At 58.8% G+C, this 16293-nt stretch overlaps 6 protein-coding genes across 6 annotated transcripts; 4 read left to right on the forward strand and 2 right to left on the reverse strand.

Moving 5' to 3' along the window:
• Positions 1 to 165: 165 nt before the first annotated feature.
• CHGG_02482 (uncharacterized protein) lies at positions 166 to 748 on the forward strand (the record flags this gene model as incomplete). The annotated part of the gene is made up of 4 exons (XM_001228997.1): positions 166 to 213; positions 296 to 356; positions 428 to 557; positions 640 to 748. The coding sequence occupies 4 exons, from the start codon at positions 166 to 168 to the stop codon at positions 746 to 748; spliced, it is 348 nt and encodes a 115-aa protein (XP_001228998.1).
• A 342-nt stretch (positions 749 to 1090) lies between these two features.
• CHGG_02483 (uncharacterized protein) lies at positions 1091 to 2571 on the reverse strand (the record flags this gene model as incomplete). Its single annotated transcript, XM_001228998.1, has 2 exons — positions 1091 to 1100; positions 1169 to 2571. The coding sequence occupies 2 exons, from the start codon at positions 2569 to 2571 to the stop codon at positions 1091 to 1093; spliced, it is 1413 nt and encodes a 470-aa protein (XP_001228999.1).
• A 949-nt stretch (positions 2572 to 3520) lies between these two features.
• Positions 3521 to 4118, forward strand: CHGG_02484 (uncharacterized protein; the record flags this gene model as incomplete). Its single annotated transcript, XM_001228999.1, has 2 exons — positions 3521 to 3767; positions 3865 to 4118. 2 exons carry the CDS (start codon positions 3521 to 3523, stop codon positions 4116 to 4118), a joined length of 501 nt encoding a protein of 166 aa, XP_001229000.1.
• Positions 4119 to 4433: 315 nt separating this feature from the next.
• CHGG_02485 (uncharacterized protein) lies at positions 4434 to 7192 on the reverse strand (the record flags this gene model as incomplete). Its single annotated transcript, XM_001229000.1, has 2 exons — positions 4434 to 4457; positions 4526 to 7192. 2 exons carry the CDS (start codon positions 7190 to 7192, stop codon positions 4434 to 4436), a joined length of 2691 nt encoding a protein of 896 aa, XP_001229001.1.
• Positions 7193 to 9828: 2636 nt separating this feature from the next.
• CHGG_02486 (uncharacterized protein) lies at positions 9829 to 11525 on the forward strand (the record flags this gene model as incomplete). Its single annotated transcript, XM_001229001.1, has 5 exons — positions 9829 to 9991; positions 10084 to 10240; positions 10298 to 10675; positions 10728 to 10819; positions 10876 to 11525. 5 exons carry the CDS (start codon positions 9829 to 9831, stop codon positions 11523 to 11525), a joined length of 1440 nt encoding a protein of 479 aa, XP_001229002.1.
• Positions 11526 to 12582: 1057 nt separating this feature from the next.
• CHGG_02487 (uncharacterized protein) lies at positions 12583 to 15943 on the forward strand (the record flags this gene model as incomplete). The annotated part of the gene is made up of 2 exons (XM_001229002.1): positions 12583 to 15483; positions 15596 to 15943. The coding sequence occupies 2 exons, from the start codon at positions 12583 to 12585 to the stop codon at positions 15941 to 15943; spliced, it is 3249 nt and encodes a 1082-aa protein (XP_001229003.1).
• Between the last annotated feature and the right edge of the window lie 350 nt (positions 15944 to 16293).

Raw genomic sequence — 16293 nt, forward strand, 5'->3', positions numbered from 1 at the left:
ACCCGCGCCAAGCCTTGCCGCGAGCTACGGAAAATCAACGGCAGCATCGCGCTTCAACTCAAACCACAGCATCAGTTCAGCCAATCCACCGCCAAACCACAACGGCGAATCGACGACATTCTCACCGCCCGATTTTCCACCGCACTCTAATACACCACCATCAAGATGACGTCCACCATCGGCATTCCAATCAAGCTCCTGAACGAAGCTCAGGTGCGTTGCGCAATTCCCCATCCCTCCCACCCCACCGCAACCTCCCAAGCCGCCCAGCTAACGATGCGCCACCACACCACAGGGCCACATCGTCACCCTCGAAATCACCTCCGGCCAGACCTACCGAGGCAAGCTGATCGAAGGTACGTTTCCCCCTCCCCTCCCCTCCCGCACCGGAATCAACCATGCTAAGAAACAACCCCAAACAAAACAGCCGAGGACAACATGAACGTGCAGCTCAAGGACATCACAGTGACGGCGCGCGACGGGCGCGTCAGCCATCTGGAGCAGGTGTACATCCGCGGCAGCCACGTGCGCTTCTTTATTGTTCCGGACATGTTGAGGTGCGCGCGCTTCCCCCAGCGCTATGAATACGGTGTGGGATTAGCTGAGCTGACATGCGCTTGTTTTTTTTGTTTTTTTTAGGAATGCCCCTATGTTCCGTAGCCGCAACGTCCGCGGCAGGGGTGTCGGTCTCGCCCGAGGAAGGGCGACGGTTAGCAGGGCAAGGGCTGGTGGTCGCGGTGGGAGGTAAAAGGGGGTTTTTGGTTTGCTGGTGGTTGTGTGGGATCAAGATGGTTATAGGGAGGGGCGTCGTAATGGCCGACATATTTGGCGTTCGGGGTTAAATAGCTGCAGATGCCCGGGCGGTTTTGGGAAAATGGGTGATGGAAGGTGGGGGAAGGAGAGCTCCGGCGAGATGGGCCGGCATGAGGCAGCGCCGCCCGCTACGGACGTGATGTGAGGTTTGGCCCTGAGCGCTGAGGGTACGTATCATGTCTTTTCTTCGGATATGGTATCTCTTCGTTCGGGGCTGACGCCAGCCAGTCAAGCTCGGGCCGCCTCGAGACTCGGCAAATCTGCAAGTCTCTCCCATCTAGACAAATCTGCATGCAAAAATTACATGTTATACACGGCGAGACACGCCCGCCAACTCTATTTTATCCGCGCGTACGCTTCCTCCGCTCGCGTGATGATCTCCTCGATCTTCGACAGCTCTTTCAGCTGCGCACTCTGGTCCGCCTGGGGATCAAGTTTCTTGCCCGCCTTGTCTAAGACCTCGGCAATGCTAGTCTCCGTTGCGCGGATCGCTTTGCGGCCCTCTTCGCGCACTTCCCCCTCCCAGTACTCCCTGGCAGAGTCCCACTTCTGCTGGAAGCGCTTGAAGCTGAACACGATGCCCAGCGCCGCGATCGCCCCGCACTCGTAGGCCCCGAGCGCCGAGAGATAGGAGAGACCTGCTAGGGCCGTGCTCAGCCCGGCCAAGCTCGCAGACTGCACAACAAGCTTCTGTGCCAAGGCTTGTAGGGCAGGTACTGTCTTCTGCTGTAAATAATTCCTGGTGAATGGGATGTGGGACGGCCAGTTGTTGGCCGCGCCGGGCGTGACCGTGTCCTGGCTTTGATGCCCGATCTGAGGCAAAGCCGGACCGGCGTATAGAGGTCCTTGCTGGCCCGCCCCAACGCCAGCCTCCTGAATACGGCCGGCAAGGTAAATCACCCCCTTTTCCGCCTCAGGGAGGAAGCGCAGGGCAACCATTTCCGATGTAACCATGCCTACGTCGTCGGCTCGCCAGAAGAGCTTCCACCAACCGAGCTTACTCCAGGGCGGCGTAGCAAAGGCGACATCCAGCTGTTGCTGTAGCTCCTGGTGAGCGTTTTGTGCCCACTCCGCCAGGGCCTTGTCCAGGTGGGCAATAGACCCCAGTGGAACCCTTGTGCGTAGTTCCGCCGTCAAATCGCTGGCCTCCTCTTGCTGTACGGCTGCCCTAGCATTCCGCAAAAGCGAGCCGATCAAGTTCTGGACCGGCGCCTTCATAACCCCTTCGTCACTCGGCAGGGCGCTCTTCCTCAGCCACTCGCTGACAGGGCCGATGTTGGCCTCCGTCCACAAAGTCTCGTACTTCCTCGCATTGCCAATATCAGCGCGGAAAAGCTCCAAACCTTCCCTCGCAGTGTCCACATTGACCGCGACAAGCGGACAGCCTTCCAAATCCTCCCTCCCCACCTTGCCAAAATTCACCACCCCTGCAATCACATCCCTCCCCTCTACAACCGGCAGCGCCAGAATCGCCGCCGCCCCACGCACCCCATCCCCCACCAACAGCGCCATATGCACCGGCGTCCCCACGGCCGCCACATGCCCCGCTGTCGTAGCAGCCACCCCCGCCGCCGGCACCAGCACCGCCTCGTCCACCACACCCCCGGCAGCCGCCGTCGCCAACGCCGGCCCCGCCCCGGTAACAAGCATCTCCAGCTCCGCCCCGCGCGGCAGCAGCGGCGTCGAGACCCGCAGCTCGGGGATCACATGCCGCTGATCCCGCCGCCCCGTGCGCAATCCCTCTACCTCGGTTTTCATTTTTGCTTCCCCAGACGCCGCCGCAACCCGCACAACGATCGGCTGGGCGGCTGCGTCATGCCCTTCTAGCTGTGCCTCCCATGCTGCGGCGGGCTGGAGCGGGTCGGCGAGGGCTAGGCGGAGGAGGCGGGTTGCTGTTGATGTTGCGGATTTGGTTTGGTTCGGTTGGTTGTCGGTGAGGCTGAGGATGGCGACACGTACAGATTCGTGGCCGGGTGGTTCGGTTAGGTTGCGCAGGGCGAGCTGTAGGCGGGGGAGGGAGACGTGGTTGGGTGCGTGGGTTTGAAGGTCGAGGAGGGCGCGGTGGAGGTCGGTGCGGGGGTTGCTGTTGGAGGAGGAGGTGGTGGTGGCGGTGGATTGGTAGCGTTTAGGGGGTTGTTGTTGGTGTTGGTGTGGTTGTTTTCGTGGACGGAGGGCGGTTGTTGATAGTGGGGCCGAGAAGAGGCGTTGGGGAGGTGAGTGGGAGCAGAAGAGACATATTGGTGGTGATTTTGTTTTTGCTGATTGAAAGCCCCGACTCCGATTCAGCACCCTTCCAAGGGCCATTGCTGGCGGCATGGCGGGCGAGCTGGTTCAAAGCGCCAGCTTTACCTGTCGTTGGGTGGGAACTTCAAGATGCAAGATGGAACAAAGACGAAGTGGGTTGAGCTCTGAGCTTTTTGCCGGAAAGATCCGGTAGCTTGCACTGGGCCCAGTGCCGGCACGCACGGACTGGGCCGCTCAATGCAGGGTAGGTAGCAGGGGGGTCGTCCCAGACGTTCAACCCCCACCACCCCGATTCCGACATCCATCATCATTCCATCATCAGCGAACCCAGCGAAACAGCGCACCAAAAACTCTCCAGCTCACCTCCAAACGCCCGCGCACGCCAACAGCACGGGTATCCCATCCCACCACCCTCAACCACAAACCACAACCCCAACCCGCCCCTCTCTCGACCACCTCCAAAATGGCCCAATCCACCGCCCACCGCCGGCTGCTGCAAGAATACCGGGCGCTGACTAACAACCCGCCCGAGGGCATCACGGCGGGTCCCGTGTCGGAGGACGACCTGCTGCACTGGGAGGCGCTGATCCAGGGCCCCGAGGGCACGCCGTTCGAGGGCGGCGTCTTCCCGGCCGAGCTGCGCTTCCCCAAGGACTACCCGCTGGCGCCGCCGACCATGAAGTTCCTGGGGGAGATCTGGCATCCGAATGGTACGCTCTGCATAATCCTCATCACTCACTTCTGGTTTTATTGTTGTTTGTTTGTTGGTTTGTTTTGGGGGAGGTATGCTGACAGAATACGGTTTAGTCTACCCCAGCGGACTGGTATGCATCTCGATCCTGCACCCTCCCGGCGATGATCCAAACCACTACGAGCACGCGTCGGAGCGGTGGTCGCCGATCCAGAGCGTTGAGAAGATACTCATCTCGGTCATGAGCATGTTGGCCGAGCCCAACGACGAGAGCCCTGCGAACGTGGAGGCGGCCAAGATGTGGCGGGAGCGGAGGGAGGAGTACGAGAACACGGTGCGGGATGGAGTGAGGCGGATGCTGGGGCTGTAATTGGGGATGTGACTACGGGGGAACATGGCGTTGCTGGGGTTTCATTTTTTTGAGTCGATTTTGCATGGCATGGAGTCTACATTGACAGCATGGACGTAGTTGGGCACAACCAACTGAGTAACCAATTCCCGGTATACCTATGATGACCCTTGATAAATCCGAGGCTTGGGATGCACCTACACCAATTCTTCAAACCCGCTTGCTTATCGCTGCGCTAACCCACTCATGATCATGACTACAAGCCCCCTCACATGTTGTTTTCTGCTTTGAATTTATCCCACGCCTCGTTAAGCGTGCTAAACACTGTCCCGGCAATCATGCGCACCTCAGTCGTAGCATCTTGGGAGATCTAGCAAATCAGTTAGCAACCGTGCCCCTTGCCATGTACAACACTCAGAATAACTCACCTTGTCAGGATGCGTCTTAGCAATGGCCTTCATGTAGATAATCTTCACCTTCTTCGCCACGACTAGCTCATGCAGCCCGACCTTCGTCCACCCGCTCCCCTCCCACAGCACTGCATCCAGGCTGCCGAGCAGCGCGCGTAGATTGTCACGCTTACCGTCCCGCCAGGCCGCGATGCGCGCGTCGACCTTGTCAGTTAGCGCGAGCTTCTCGTCGCCTTCCCGCTCGGCCGCCTGGTGCGTCGCCCGCAGACGCTCCACCGCCTCGAAGCTCTTCTGGGGAGTGGTGGATGGTCGGGGACGCGGAGTAGCTGCCGGCCGCGTCGAGGCGGGCCGGGGTGTTGGCGCGGGCTTCGGCGCGAGGGCTTTCTGGCAACGCTGCCTCCCGGCTGCAGCAGTCGCTCCGCCCAGGCCAGCCTCGACGCAGAGCTGCCAAACGACAGCGGCGTCGGCCCACTTCTCCATCTGCTCGAGCGCTTCGGCCTTGCGACTGAGCGCTTTGCCGTAGAGGTCACGCATGTCGCGCTTCTCGCCGGGCGCGCCATTCTCTCCTTGGAGGTCGACCTGCTCACCTTCGCCTTTACCTGGACCAATTAGACGGATGGCTGTGTCGGCATCCTCGACTGCTTGACGCGGCTCGCCCGTCTTGAGTGCTGTCAAGGCACGGTTGCAGAGCAGGAGGATGCTTAGGGGGTGGTCTTGTGGAATGGCAGTCATGGAGGAGGTGTATGAAGCGTGAGCGGCCGCGAAGTCGCCGCGTTTGAAATGTGCGGTGCCCTCTAGGCGGCATTTTGTCGAATTTTGCAAAGCAATGGGTGAGATATTGGGTATCTGGCGAACAGGGCGAGGCGGCGCAGGTTTGGGAGCAGGAGACGGCCGGGCTGCGGGCCGAGGAACTGGAGATGCTTGTGGGGACCGGGCCGGTGGTGTAGGTCGGGACGTCGAAGGGGCTGCGCCAAAAAGCAGGTCCGGCTCTGGTTCATCGAACCTGGCTTCTGGCTGCGGCTGTGGGGTCGTCTTTTTCCTCCGGGCTGGGCTAACGTATGCTTGGAAGCTCTCCTCCTCGGCTGTTTGTTTGCTCACCCGGGCCCGCGCATTCAAGGGGGGCTGTGAAACCTGCTGCCATTTCGGAACCTGGCCCCCCTTTCCTGGTCGAGCCGGCAAAGCCGGCGAGCGTTCACGGGACGGGGTACCGCTAGAGTCCCGGCTCTGGGGCGCTAGCCTCCCTGATCTTGCTTCTGGCCGGCCTCCCGACTCCAACATCAGAGCCTCGTCAGTGACGTCGGGCACCTGTCTCCTGGTGCCTCCACTGGCACCATGATCCTGGTTGGGCCGCATCCACTTTGGCTGGCTCGGGTCACCGTCCTGCTGGAACTCGGCCACAGCTTTCTGGACTTTCTTTTGCCCCGTTTTCCACAGGCTGTTCGCCGACTTGAGGAAACTTGAACCCACAGCTGCCGCGGTCTTGGCAAAATCACCATCCATGGAAGCTGGCGACCGGCTGTCGTTACGCCTAATGTCGTCGTCGCCATCCCTCATCCATGATGGTGTCCCGTTTCGAGATTGGCTCGGGGCTCGTTCGCCCCTGTCCCTGGGTTGTTCTTTCGCGCTGCCCCGGCCTTTTGTCTTTTCCTTCGCCTGCCTGTGGGCGTCATCCAACAGCCAATTGACGGCAGCTTGGACATCTAGCCCCGCGCCGCTCTCCGTAAGCCCTCTCCTGGCATTTTCTGGGGTGAAACCGTAGTCCACGAGTTGAGCGACAGCCTTGTCGAATGGGTCATCCGATGCGGCTGGTGGTTCAACCTCGGAGTCCGAGGAGGAATCTTCGATCGGCTTTCCTGGTTCAGGCTCCCGCGCAAAAGTCGGGGCCGCCTTCCTCCTGACTTGATCCACGGGCTTACCGAGGTCGCCCAGTAGGTCGTCATCCTCGTCCTCATGCCCGATAGCCTGTGGAGGAGGTTGGCTGGTTCTCGTTTGGAATTGGCTAAGCCCAAACGGATCATCATCGTCGTCGCCGCCGCTAGGACCTCCGCCGCCAGATGCCGCAGGCTGGCTCCAGGACTGCGGATTACCGAGGTCTAGTTTAGGTGCGTTCGCAGGAGGGTTGCTGGGCGGCACGGGCGGCGGGAAGTGGCTCGAGTTGTCGACTTTCGTGCTGGCACTGAACGCTGCGAATAAATCGTCATCCGACTCAGCTGGCGGCTTCCCCTGCAGTGATCCTGCACTAGGTCCCTGCACATATGGCGAGGCCGGTGTTGCAGGAGACGACGTTCTCAATGAACCAGATTGATTCTGGCCAAGGGAGTCAAAGAAGCGCCCATCTCCATAGTGTGCCTGTGTTTGCTTCCGTCGCTCCTCCTCTTTCCTTCTCTTCTCGGCCTCCAGCTGGTCTTGCCGCTCACGGAGGCTGAGATTCGCGTTGGTCTTACCGGGCCCGAAGCTGAGCAAGTTGCCGAAGCTGTCTTGTGCAACTTTGGGAGCTGGTGGTTTGGCGCCGATGCTGCCAGAACCTTGAGTGGACAGCGGGGTATTGCGGCCGGATGCGAACGGAGACGGGGACGGCCGCAGGGAAGGGTAAGCTGTTACCGCGGGGTTTGTCGGCGCCGATTGCGCACTGGCAGGCTTCCCCTGGCTGGGGGCCGACCAGTTCAGACCGGCGAGATCGTCCATTGTGTGGTCAGCAGTAGGAAATGCCAGCACCGCATTAGGAAATGAATGGGTGAATCTCCCAGGCGGGTCTTACGGCCACTGGATTTGGGATTGGAGCTTTTGTTTCGAAGAAGGGGAAGGTTGATGTCGCGCGCCACAGGGGCCTGACGCTAATCTGAGGTTCAGGGTTACAAGGGTTCAGATTGTGGAGTGACAGAATGGAAGCCCAAGTGTGGCACAGTGCAGTCTCCATCTTGAAAGTGTGGCGTCAAGGACGCTTGCCGAGCCTGACACCAAGTGTGCCAAGCCTTCCCTTCAGAATTCAACATTTGCATGGCACGTGCATGGCGATCTGGAAACTGTCCTCCCCACCCGCAAGCAGGGGAAGATGTGCCCATCGCAATGCAGCCTCAGCAAAGGGGACCGGCAACGGTCGATCTTCATCCATGCAAACGGTGGAAACTCGCGCGAGTCACTCTTGTGCCCAGTTCTTTAAATGCGCCGAGAGCGCATGATGTTTTCCGCCCGCCTGACCTGGGGCGCCATGTTTGCGAGTTGCCGATCGGATGATCCGTTTAATAAGGTTAATGATTGCGCCGGTTTTCGGTCGCCAAACGTTGCTGTCAAGACGTCAATCACAAGGAAGACGCAAGGCGAAGCAGGGTAAAATGGGGTGCTTCAGGAGTCGGAATTCCGTCGCAGAGCATGCCCCATGTTCAGAGGTGCGCTTGGCTCTCTCCAAACTCTGCAAGGCTGCTGGCGCATCAGTCGCAACATTTTCCAGAACCACGGAAAGGGGCAGCCAACGGATGTCAGGGTCCCCCGGCAATGCCCAGCAGCGCCCAGCAATTTGTGTTTGGCACTACGATTGGCTCACCGAGCATTTGGGTGGGATTTCACCCTGAAAGATGTTAGCGCAGACCAAGCCTGAAACAGTTTCAGGCGGCGTTGGCGCTCGTCCGATCCTGGGGAGCCCCTTCCCATTTCACCTGATGTGCATACCCCGCTCCCCAACGGCGGTCTGGCGCGCCACTGATGAAGTCACCTCACTTCCCGTTGCTCACGTCCACGTTTGACATGTTCAGGGACACAACCGAATTGCCTTCCATACTCGGCCGTCCCTCACCCGCCTTGGAAAAAGCGGGCGCATCCGAGGCGCTGGCCGAGGGCGACAGGATGAGTTTGCCGGACACGGGCTGCCGTGACTGGAGGCCCCGTTGAACAAGCCACACCGTGATGGTGAAGTGCGACCGAGTGGTGAGATGCAGATGGTCGCGGGTGGAGTGGTTCGCGCATCCCTCGAGATTATTCGTCCCACGCAGAGATGGACCAACAAAATGAACCAACAACGCGAGCGGGCGAGCGCAAATCATTTTATTTCTTGGAGCATCCATCGGCGGCGTCATTCATCATTCATACCCGGGTTAAGTTGGCAGGGATCTCCCTAACCCCAAGTGGTGTGGCGGCTACTTCCTCGGAAAAGCGGCTCAGTTGAAGTGCTGTTCCTGCGTTAGCCAGGAACCGCGCCCCCACAAAACACATCCCTGGAGCGTCCCCTTAATCGAGGTCAGACCCGGCTGGCCAACCAGAGGCCTTCTTTTTCTAGCTAGGTGCTGCTTCGGGAAAGAGCGTCCTGCAGAACCCCGGCAAGGGGCGTTTCCTTGGCTGCCCTTGGCTGCCCTTCCCCGTCCTGCAGAATGCCATGCCAGAACACAGAGGGGCACCGCAGCAAATCCACAGGGTACCAATTTGGGTTATCTTTGGGCGCATGTCACACTCCTCCCTTCCGCTCCCTTTTCTCGCTTTTTGCGCCTTGTCTGCTTTCCCCAACCCTTCTCTTGACTCCGAGTCTTCCAACCCGCAACACTCACTTTCGCGGTTTTTCGACTCCCCAACTTGGGGCCCACGTTCCTTACTTTTCGGCGACGACGATATCGATCATTCATTTCGCGTTTTTGTGTTGATCGCCAACTTTCGTTTCTTGGTGCGATCGCAATCTGCCGCTCAACGAGGTTATCCGCCCGAGTTCAAGCATCGCAACTACCGATACTCCACCGAATCGAGAATAGGGGGATTGGGTTTTGTGTGCGCAAGCAGCATATCAGGTACGCGAGGAGGCTCCCGGGTCACAACTTGGTTAGTCTTGTGAACCAGACGGCTGTAAACTGTCATCCGTGGTCGGGTTTCGAGGCCTGTGCCTGTGGTTCGTGACAATTTACGTTCGCCTCAGGTCGTCTGGCCAAACTGGTACGTTGAGCCCTTGGGAAACCAGCAATAAAATAACCCCACCACTTTCTCCCTGTCTTCTCTTATTCCACAAGCAACGAGCTGGCGCTGTTTCCCTTCTTTTTTTTTCCATCCCAAGTCAACCAACCTTAGTGGTCACAACGGCAACAACCCCGCCTTCTCTTTTTCTCAATCTCTCGCTTCCATCAACTCAAAACAATGATTTAAATCGAGGGTGGCAGTAGGGCTAACAATTTCTTTCCTACCAGACCGGCGATAGCCCCCGACTTTCGCAAAACATCACACTCACTCTTTTTACCAGTTGGCGATTTTACCCGAGACAAAGTTTCGCCAGCATCAATTCCAACCGTTCCACGATCATTCACCCAGATTAAACTTAACCATCGAGTCACTCCTTTACAACCTTCAACATGAAGACCGGCACTTCGCTCGCCGCAATCCTTGCATCGCTGGGCGGCGCTCATGCCTTTTGGCGCATGGAATGCCGAGGCCAAGTCGGCCTTGCCCGCCTTGACCCTCTGATTGACCCTGGTGTCCCCTCAAAGCATGCCCATGCGATTCACGGCTCCTCTGGTATGTAATGCTCATGAAGTTTTAAAAAACAAAACGAATAAAAAACGTACATTGATTTTTGGGCGTTGTCGTTAACATCAATTCACCTGCAGGTTTCAGCGCGAGTTCGACGTTCGAAGACCTTCGCAATGCCGACTGCACCTCATGCGCTGTGGCTGAAGACATGTCGGTGTACTGGGCTCCGGCTGTTTACTTCAAGCATCTCAATGGCACCTACCAGGAGGTTAAGCAGGACGGCGGCATGCTGGCGTGGGTTTCCATAATGCCGCAGAATCTTCGGAACACTTGACGCTGACAGATATATAGCTACTACTTCCTGAACTACGACCTGAAGGATACCAAGAAGGGAATCAAGGCGTTCCCTAACGATTTCCGCATGGTCGCTGGTGACTCCAACCGCCGCAACTACTCAGTCGGCGGCCTCGACTATCGCCAGCCCGACCCGCCCAAGTCAGACTGGGGTCGCATGGGCCAAACCAACCAGCATGATCTCGCCCAGCGCGCTCTTGGTTTCAACTGCCTCAACTACGATGCCGATCCCGAGCCTGCTTTGTACCGCCACTATCTGCCTGACAAGGCCTTCCTGGACTCCAAGTGCAAGCACGGAGTTCGCTTCGAGCTGTCGTTCCCCTCTTGCTGGAACGGCAAGGACACCAGCTCTCCGGACCACAAGTCTCACGTCGCGTACCCTGACACAGTTCTTAATGGAAACTGCCCTGAGGGTTTCGATGTGAAGCTGCCGGGTCTCTTTTTCGAGACTATCTGGAGGACCCATGACTTCGTCGGTGTACCGGGCGGAATTTGTCATTTCCAACGGTGATGTCGAAGGTATGTACAGCAAGTTGGATTTTGAATCAATTTACATGCTAACTTGCATTTGCTAGGTTTCGGCTACCACGCTGACTTCATCAGCGGCTGGGAAGAGGACTTCCTCCAGTCCGCCGTCGACCAATGCACCAACGCCAGTGGACAAATCTCCGACTGCCCCCTCTTCACGATCCTCAGCGCTGATGACCAGCGGAAGTGCAAGATTGCCACTCCCCCCATGATTGCCAGCGAGAAGCTCTCCGGCCTGATTGGTGATATCCTCCCTGGAAATGTCAAGATCAGCCTCGGCCCTGCCCCCGCGAACCACAACCAGCCCAAGCCGGACCCGATCCCGCTCCCTGTTCTGTCGGTGCCGGTGCCTAATGTGCTCCCTGGCGGCGTGTTCAAGGAGGAGCCTACCTCGAGCCCTGAGGCCGAGTCCACCACCACTCCTTCCTCCACCTCTACCCCCACCCCTACCCCGACCCCAACCCCGTCGGACCCTCCTATCCCCAAGGGCTATGAGCTTGTCCGCACCGACTACGTTACCAACGGCAATGTGGTCAGCAAGATCGTTGTCATCGAGACGATCGAGTACGTCATGATGGCCACCGAGACGGTCACCGTCACGGCCACCCCCGGTGCCGACAAGGCTCGCCGTGAGCTCAACCAGCACAAGCACCAGCACCAGCACCTGCAACGCCACCGCCATGGCGTGCACCACTAAACGTGCGGGCGAAGCCCCTGGCTTGCCTGGTGCGGCCGGTCCTCTCTAGGACACTCTTTGTTGCACATATGGGATGAGCTCATGGCTATGTTTCTTTTTCTTGTTCCCATTCTACTTCTTTGCTCTCGGGCATCTTGATTCGACCTTGGAATTTGGGCTTGGGAGGTTGACGAGCGGTTGGGGGTATTTGGGGGTTAGTGGAGATGTTTCACGCCGGCCCAGGTTTTGTCGTGGATCGATGGTCCGGGGGCACCGAATGAAAGGGAGTCTTTTATCATCTCCAGAATTGCAGTTGCGGCAATGCATTGACCGCTTCCGCCTGCGCGTTACGGATCGTGCATCGGTTTCAGGTGTTACTCGGAAGTGATTCAAGATACCACCTCTATCACAGGTCCTCGGTCCCCAAGCTTTCACTCAAGTTCTCGTGATTATGTCCGGGGGTCTATGTCTCTTCTAAGTGTGGTTACCAATGAGCAATGCCCCCGTCAGTGACTCGTGACCGTTCACAGCCTCAAAGTAACAACATCTTACCAAACCAGCTCGCTCTACCCCATCCATCCATGTCAACAAATAAAACAATGGGCATATCGCCTGGCCCTCTCGGTAATTGAGACATTCTAACATCCACATTACTCAACAGGATAAGTGAGTACAGCACGGCCGGGCTGGAATGGGGTCACTCATCACAACCCATTCCAACCTAGACTGGTCCACAGGCCAGCCGGCCATACCACCCGCCATGCAAAATTCCAGTCACGCTGGGCAAGGTGGTGTTATGACCTGATTCCAAATATCTTGGTCTCCTCGTCTTCCGCTGTCCCCGTCCAACCATCCCCAACTAACTTCGCAGCGTTTGAATCCGCTCCAACAAACACGTCCATGCAGGGTCGTCGGGGGCTAACCACTCCACCAACAACCCATCAACAACGCAGAAGCCCCTAAAGAAAGACGACAAGACTAACATCAGCAGCAACCAACCGACCCAACAGCAACAAGCAGATAGTCACACACCCTTACCCCAACCACTAACACCACCCAACACAACACAACAGACACAATGACCAACCCAAACTCCTTCCCCTCCACCACCACCACCCTCATCACCGACGCCCCACCACCCAACACCCCAAACCAACCCAACAACAACAACAGCAGCAGCAGCAGCAGCAGCGGCGGCGGCGGCGGCTCCATCATCGACTCCTTCCCCACGCTCTTCCCCCTTGTCATCGCCGGCGCCTGCGTGCTCGGCCTGATCCTCGCCTTCCTCATCATCTGGTTCACGCGGCGGGCGGCGCCCGCCTCTGCGCCCAACCATCCCGCAAAGGCGGTGGTGCCGACGACGCGGTGCTGCTCAGTCCCGAGGAGCAGCAGCGCGCGGTCGTCGGGCGAGGGTGATGATAAGGGGGGGGGTGGTGGGTTGGGTGGGTCGGCCAGGAGGAAGTTGCAGAAGGCGTGTTCGGTGGGCGCGGAGCCCGTGTGGTGGGCGCGGGAGGGGGGCAGTGGGTTGTTGAGTGATGATGAGGATGGGGAGGGCCGCGGGTGGCCGAGGAGGCATGTTAGTTTGCCGTTGATTCCGAGGGCGTGTAGTAAGGGGCATTTTCATTTTGGGGTGGGGGGTGGGATTGGGGGTTCGTCGTGTCGGTGGCCGGGGAGGGGTGGAGTGGATATGGGGGAGGTGAAGGGGGTGGGGAAGCGGAAGCCGGCGTGGATTGATGAGGATGCGTTGCATGGGCCGAAGGTTAGTGGTGGTGGGAAGAAGAAGAATAAGGGGCGCGGGTCCTGGCCGTTGAGGAACCGCACGCCGACCCTGCCGAGGGTGCATCATACTGTTCATGGGTACCCGTATATGATGTCGGGGGCGAGGGGTGAGTCGTCGGAGGCATTGCTGGGTGAGAGTCGACCGAAGACAGCGACTGGGCTGGAGTATGCCCAGCTACGGGCATCCTCGAGGGATCTTCCTCAGCCTCCCAAGCCTGCTCTCGTTTCCAACAGGGAGAGGCGCACCATCAGACCATCGGTTACCATGGGGTATGTGTACGGCGCCTCGAAGATCCCAACACCGTTCTTGAGTCCTCCTGCCAGCCCGGTTCAGTCTGCTCCGACCACGCCGCAGAGACATAGGGGTCGGCAGCGGTCGACTGATTCGACCTTGACTGATATCTTGAGATCGACCGAAGAGCGGCTACGAGAAGGGAGCGTTTCTGGTACAACTAGAATCCGGAGGGCTACCGCATCACCTACTAGGGCGTCACCTGGCAAGGTCTTTGGCCCCAGGGAATACGGGGTGCCGGTATCTCGCGCGAGAACCCCGAGCCCAAGCAAGATCGTTACCGGGGAGCCCTTCACCCCTGGCCACAGGCGGCAAACCTCGCGGCAGTCTGTTTCTTCAGATAGTGACAGCCTTGTGGGCGAGCAACGCCCAGTTTCGGATGTTCCATCAGGGCTCACAAGCCCGAGCCGGGCGCAGAAGAAACAAGAACCCGAAAGACAACTGCTTCCGGCGCAGTCAACCCGCACTTCGCTCTCGTCTGAGCTCTCCACGCTATACAGCGAGGATGAAATGCCAGACGAGGTCAAGCGGGCCATCATGCCCCTCGAGGGCCTCGTGGTGCAGCCCCAACAAGCTACCAAAGTTCGCCCCCCGTCGATAAACGACCCGTTCGTCAGCGCGCCCCTCGCGCTGTCGGTCTCCCGGGCGGCATCCGTCGGCGGCTGGCCGACTAAGCATAGCAAGTCCCAAGACCTCCTACGGCAAAGCGTGCAGCGATCACAACGGCTGCGCAGTATGACGGTTGGTCACACCCGTGCTCAGTCTCAGGGTCTGATCCTGGCACCTGGTCCTGCGATCCACAGACCAAAGGCGGGTGTGTTGCCGAGTATCTCGCCCTCGCGCAAGGAATCGGTGATCATCCCCCCATCTATGCAGCCGTACATTGTATCGAGGGCTTCGGAACCGCCGCCGTCCCCAACCAGGCAGTCACTTACGGGCAACAGCCCGAATAAACCGCTCTTCCTCCGAGTAACCAAGACCAGCACGCTAAGCACCATTCCCTTGCTCCCACCGCCATCAGCCCCAAGCATCGACATATTCAGCAAGGCAGAGTCTAAGCAGCACTCACCGAGTAAAACAGCCACCATAACCGGGCAGCAGCAGCAGCAGCCAGAACGCCGCTCCAAAATCCTACTGCTCTCATCCACGGAGCGCTCCAGCGCGCCGGCCTCCCCAACCCGGCGCGTAGGCGGAGAACTACGCCTATCCCTCATCCTACCGCCCAAACCACTCCAAGGCCTCCAACACCAGCGCGCCAGCGCCTCCTCGTCAGTCTACTCGCAGGAAGCCAGCCCCACCACAACCACCGCAACCGCCCAAACAGCCATCGAACTCAACCGGGCCAACTTCCGCGCCAACTCCTCGCTCTACCCAGCCCCCCTCTCCCCACACCCCCAACAAAAACAAAACAACCCCAACCCCTCCTCCGAACTCCCCCTCGACAACAACAACAACAACACCACCACCACCATCACCACCACCACCACCCCCCCACCACCAACCACCACCAACCCCCCAGACAACGACGACGAAGACACCCCCCTCGCCCTAACCGCCACCATCACCTCCCTGCGCCGCATGAACAGCGGCCTGAGCACCGTGTCCAGTCTGCTGAGCATTGCGGACAGGGATCTGAGTCCTAGTCCCAGTCCGAGTCCGAGTCCGGATAGGGTGTCGGGGATGGCGGTGAGCGGGGTGGTTGGTGAGGATGGCGGTGGTGCTGCTGGCGATGGTGGTTCGCCAGAGCGGTTTGGTGGGTTTGGTGGGTTTGGTGGGGGAGGCGGAGGGGAGAGTCCCCGGTCGAGGCGGAAGAGTATTGGGACGAGGAATTATTATATTCTGGGGGGTGGGAACGGGGTGTCGTCGCGGAGGGGGAGTCGGGTTGTGAGCTGTGGTGGTGGTGGTGGGGTGGGTGGGATTGTGAAGTCGCCTAGTGGTGGGAGGTGTGAGTGGGAGTGGCGCCGGCGGACCGCCGTCTAAGAGGCGGCGGCCGGGGGGCATGCATCATCACCATCACCAGCGGAGGTCGAGTGCCGTGCTGAGACTGTCGCAGTCGGAGTTTGCGGCTGTCGGTGAGGAGGGGAAGGAGAATAGCACGGGGATGGGGGGGTTCAAGGTGGCAGCGGGGGAGTTTACTTTTGAAGTGAGCAATCCTAATGTTTCGGGGAAGGGCGGGCTTGGGTTGAGGGAGGGGAGCAGCGGGAGTGTGAATGCACTGGTGATGCCGCAGCAGAAGGACTCGCAGAGACTATCCCTTGCGTGGAGGCCAGCGGAAGGGGGTGCCTCGAGGAATGGCTCGCCGGCGAGGTTCAACGGCAGCCCATCGAGGCAGAGCATGAGGAGTGTGGAAATGTTTGGGCTTGTATGATCGCCAGGGATTCTTGATCTCGGCGTCGCCGGTGAGGGGAGTGAGTCCGTCGGGGCTGAGGGTGTGATGAAGATTGACAGTTCCATTTTCTTTGTTGACTCGGATTTGAGACTTTCTATTTTTATTCTTCGAAATAATATTTCAGTAGCCTAGGTAGGAAAGCGAAAACTTAGTTGATGAAGAGAAGCATGTCGAAACAGTTGAAGCTGTTAGTCAGTGAATTAAAATAAACGTGAATAACCTTGGCAGTTGGCGCCAGCTGCCTGTTGGTCAACCTCCCCTCTCAAACACCACCAGGCATCATTCATCTCACTCACAACTCACCACTAACCACTCACCAAACAAACACC

The sequence above is a fragment of the Chaetomium globosum genome, genomic scaffold, assembly GCF_000143365.1.
Source record: "Chaetomium globosum CBS 148.51 scaffold_2 genomic scaffold, whole genome shotgun sequence".
Classification (NCBI taxonomy): Eukaryota; Fungi; Ascomycota; class Sordariomycetes; order Sordariales; family Chaetomiaceae; genus Chaetomium; species Chaetomium globosum.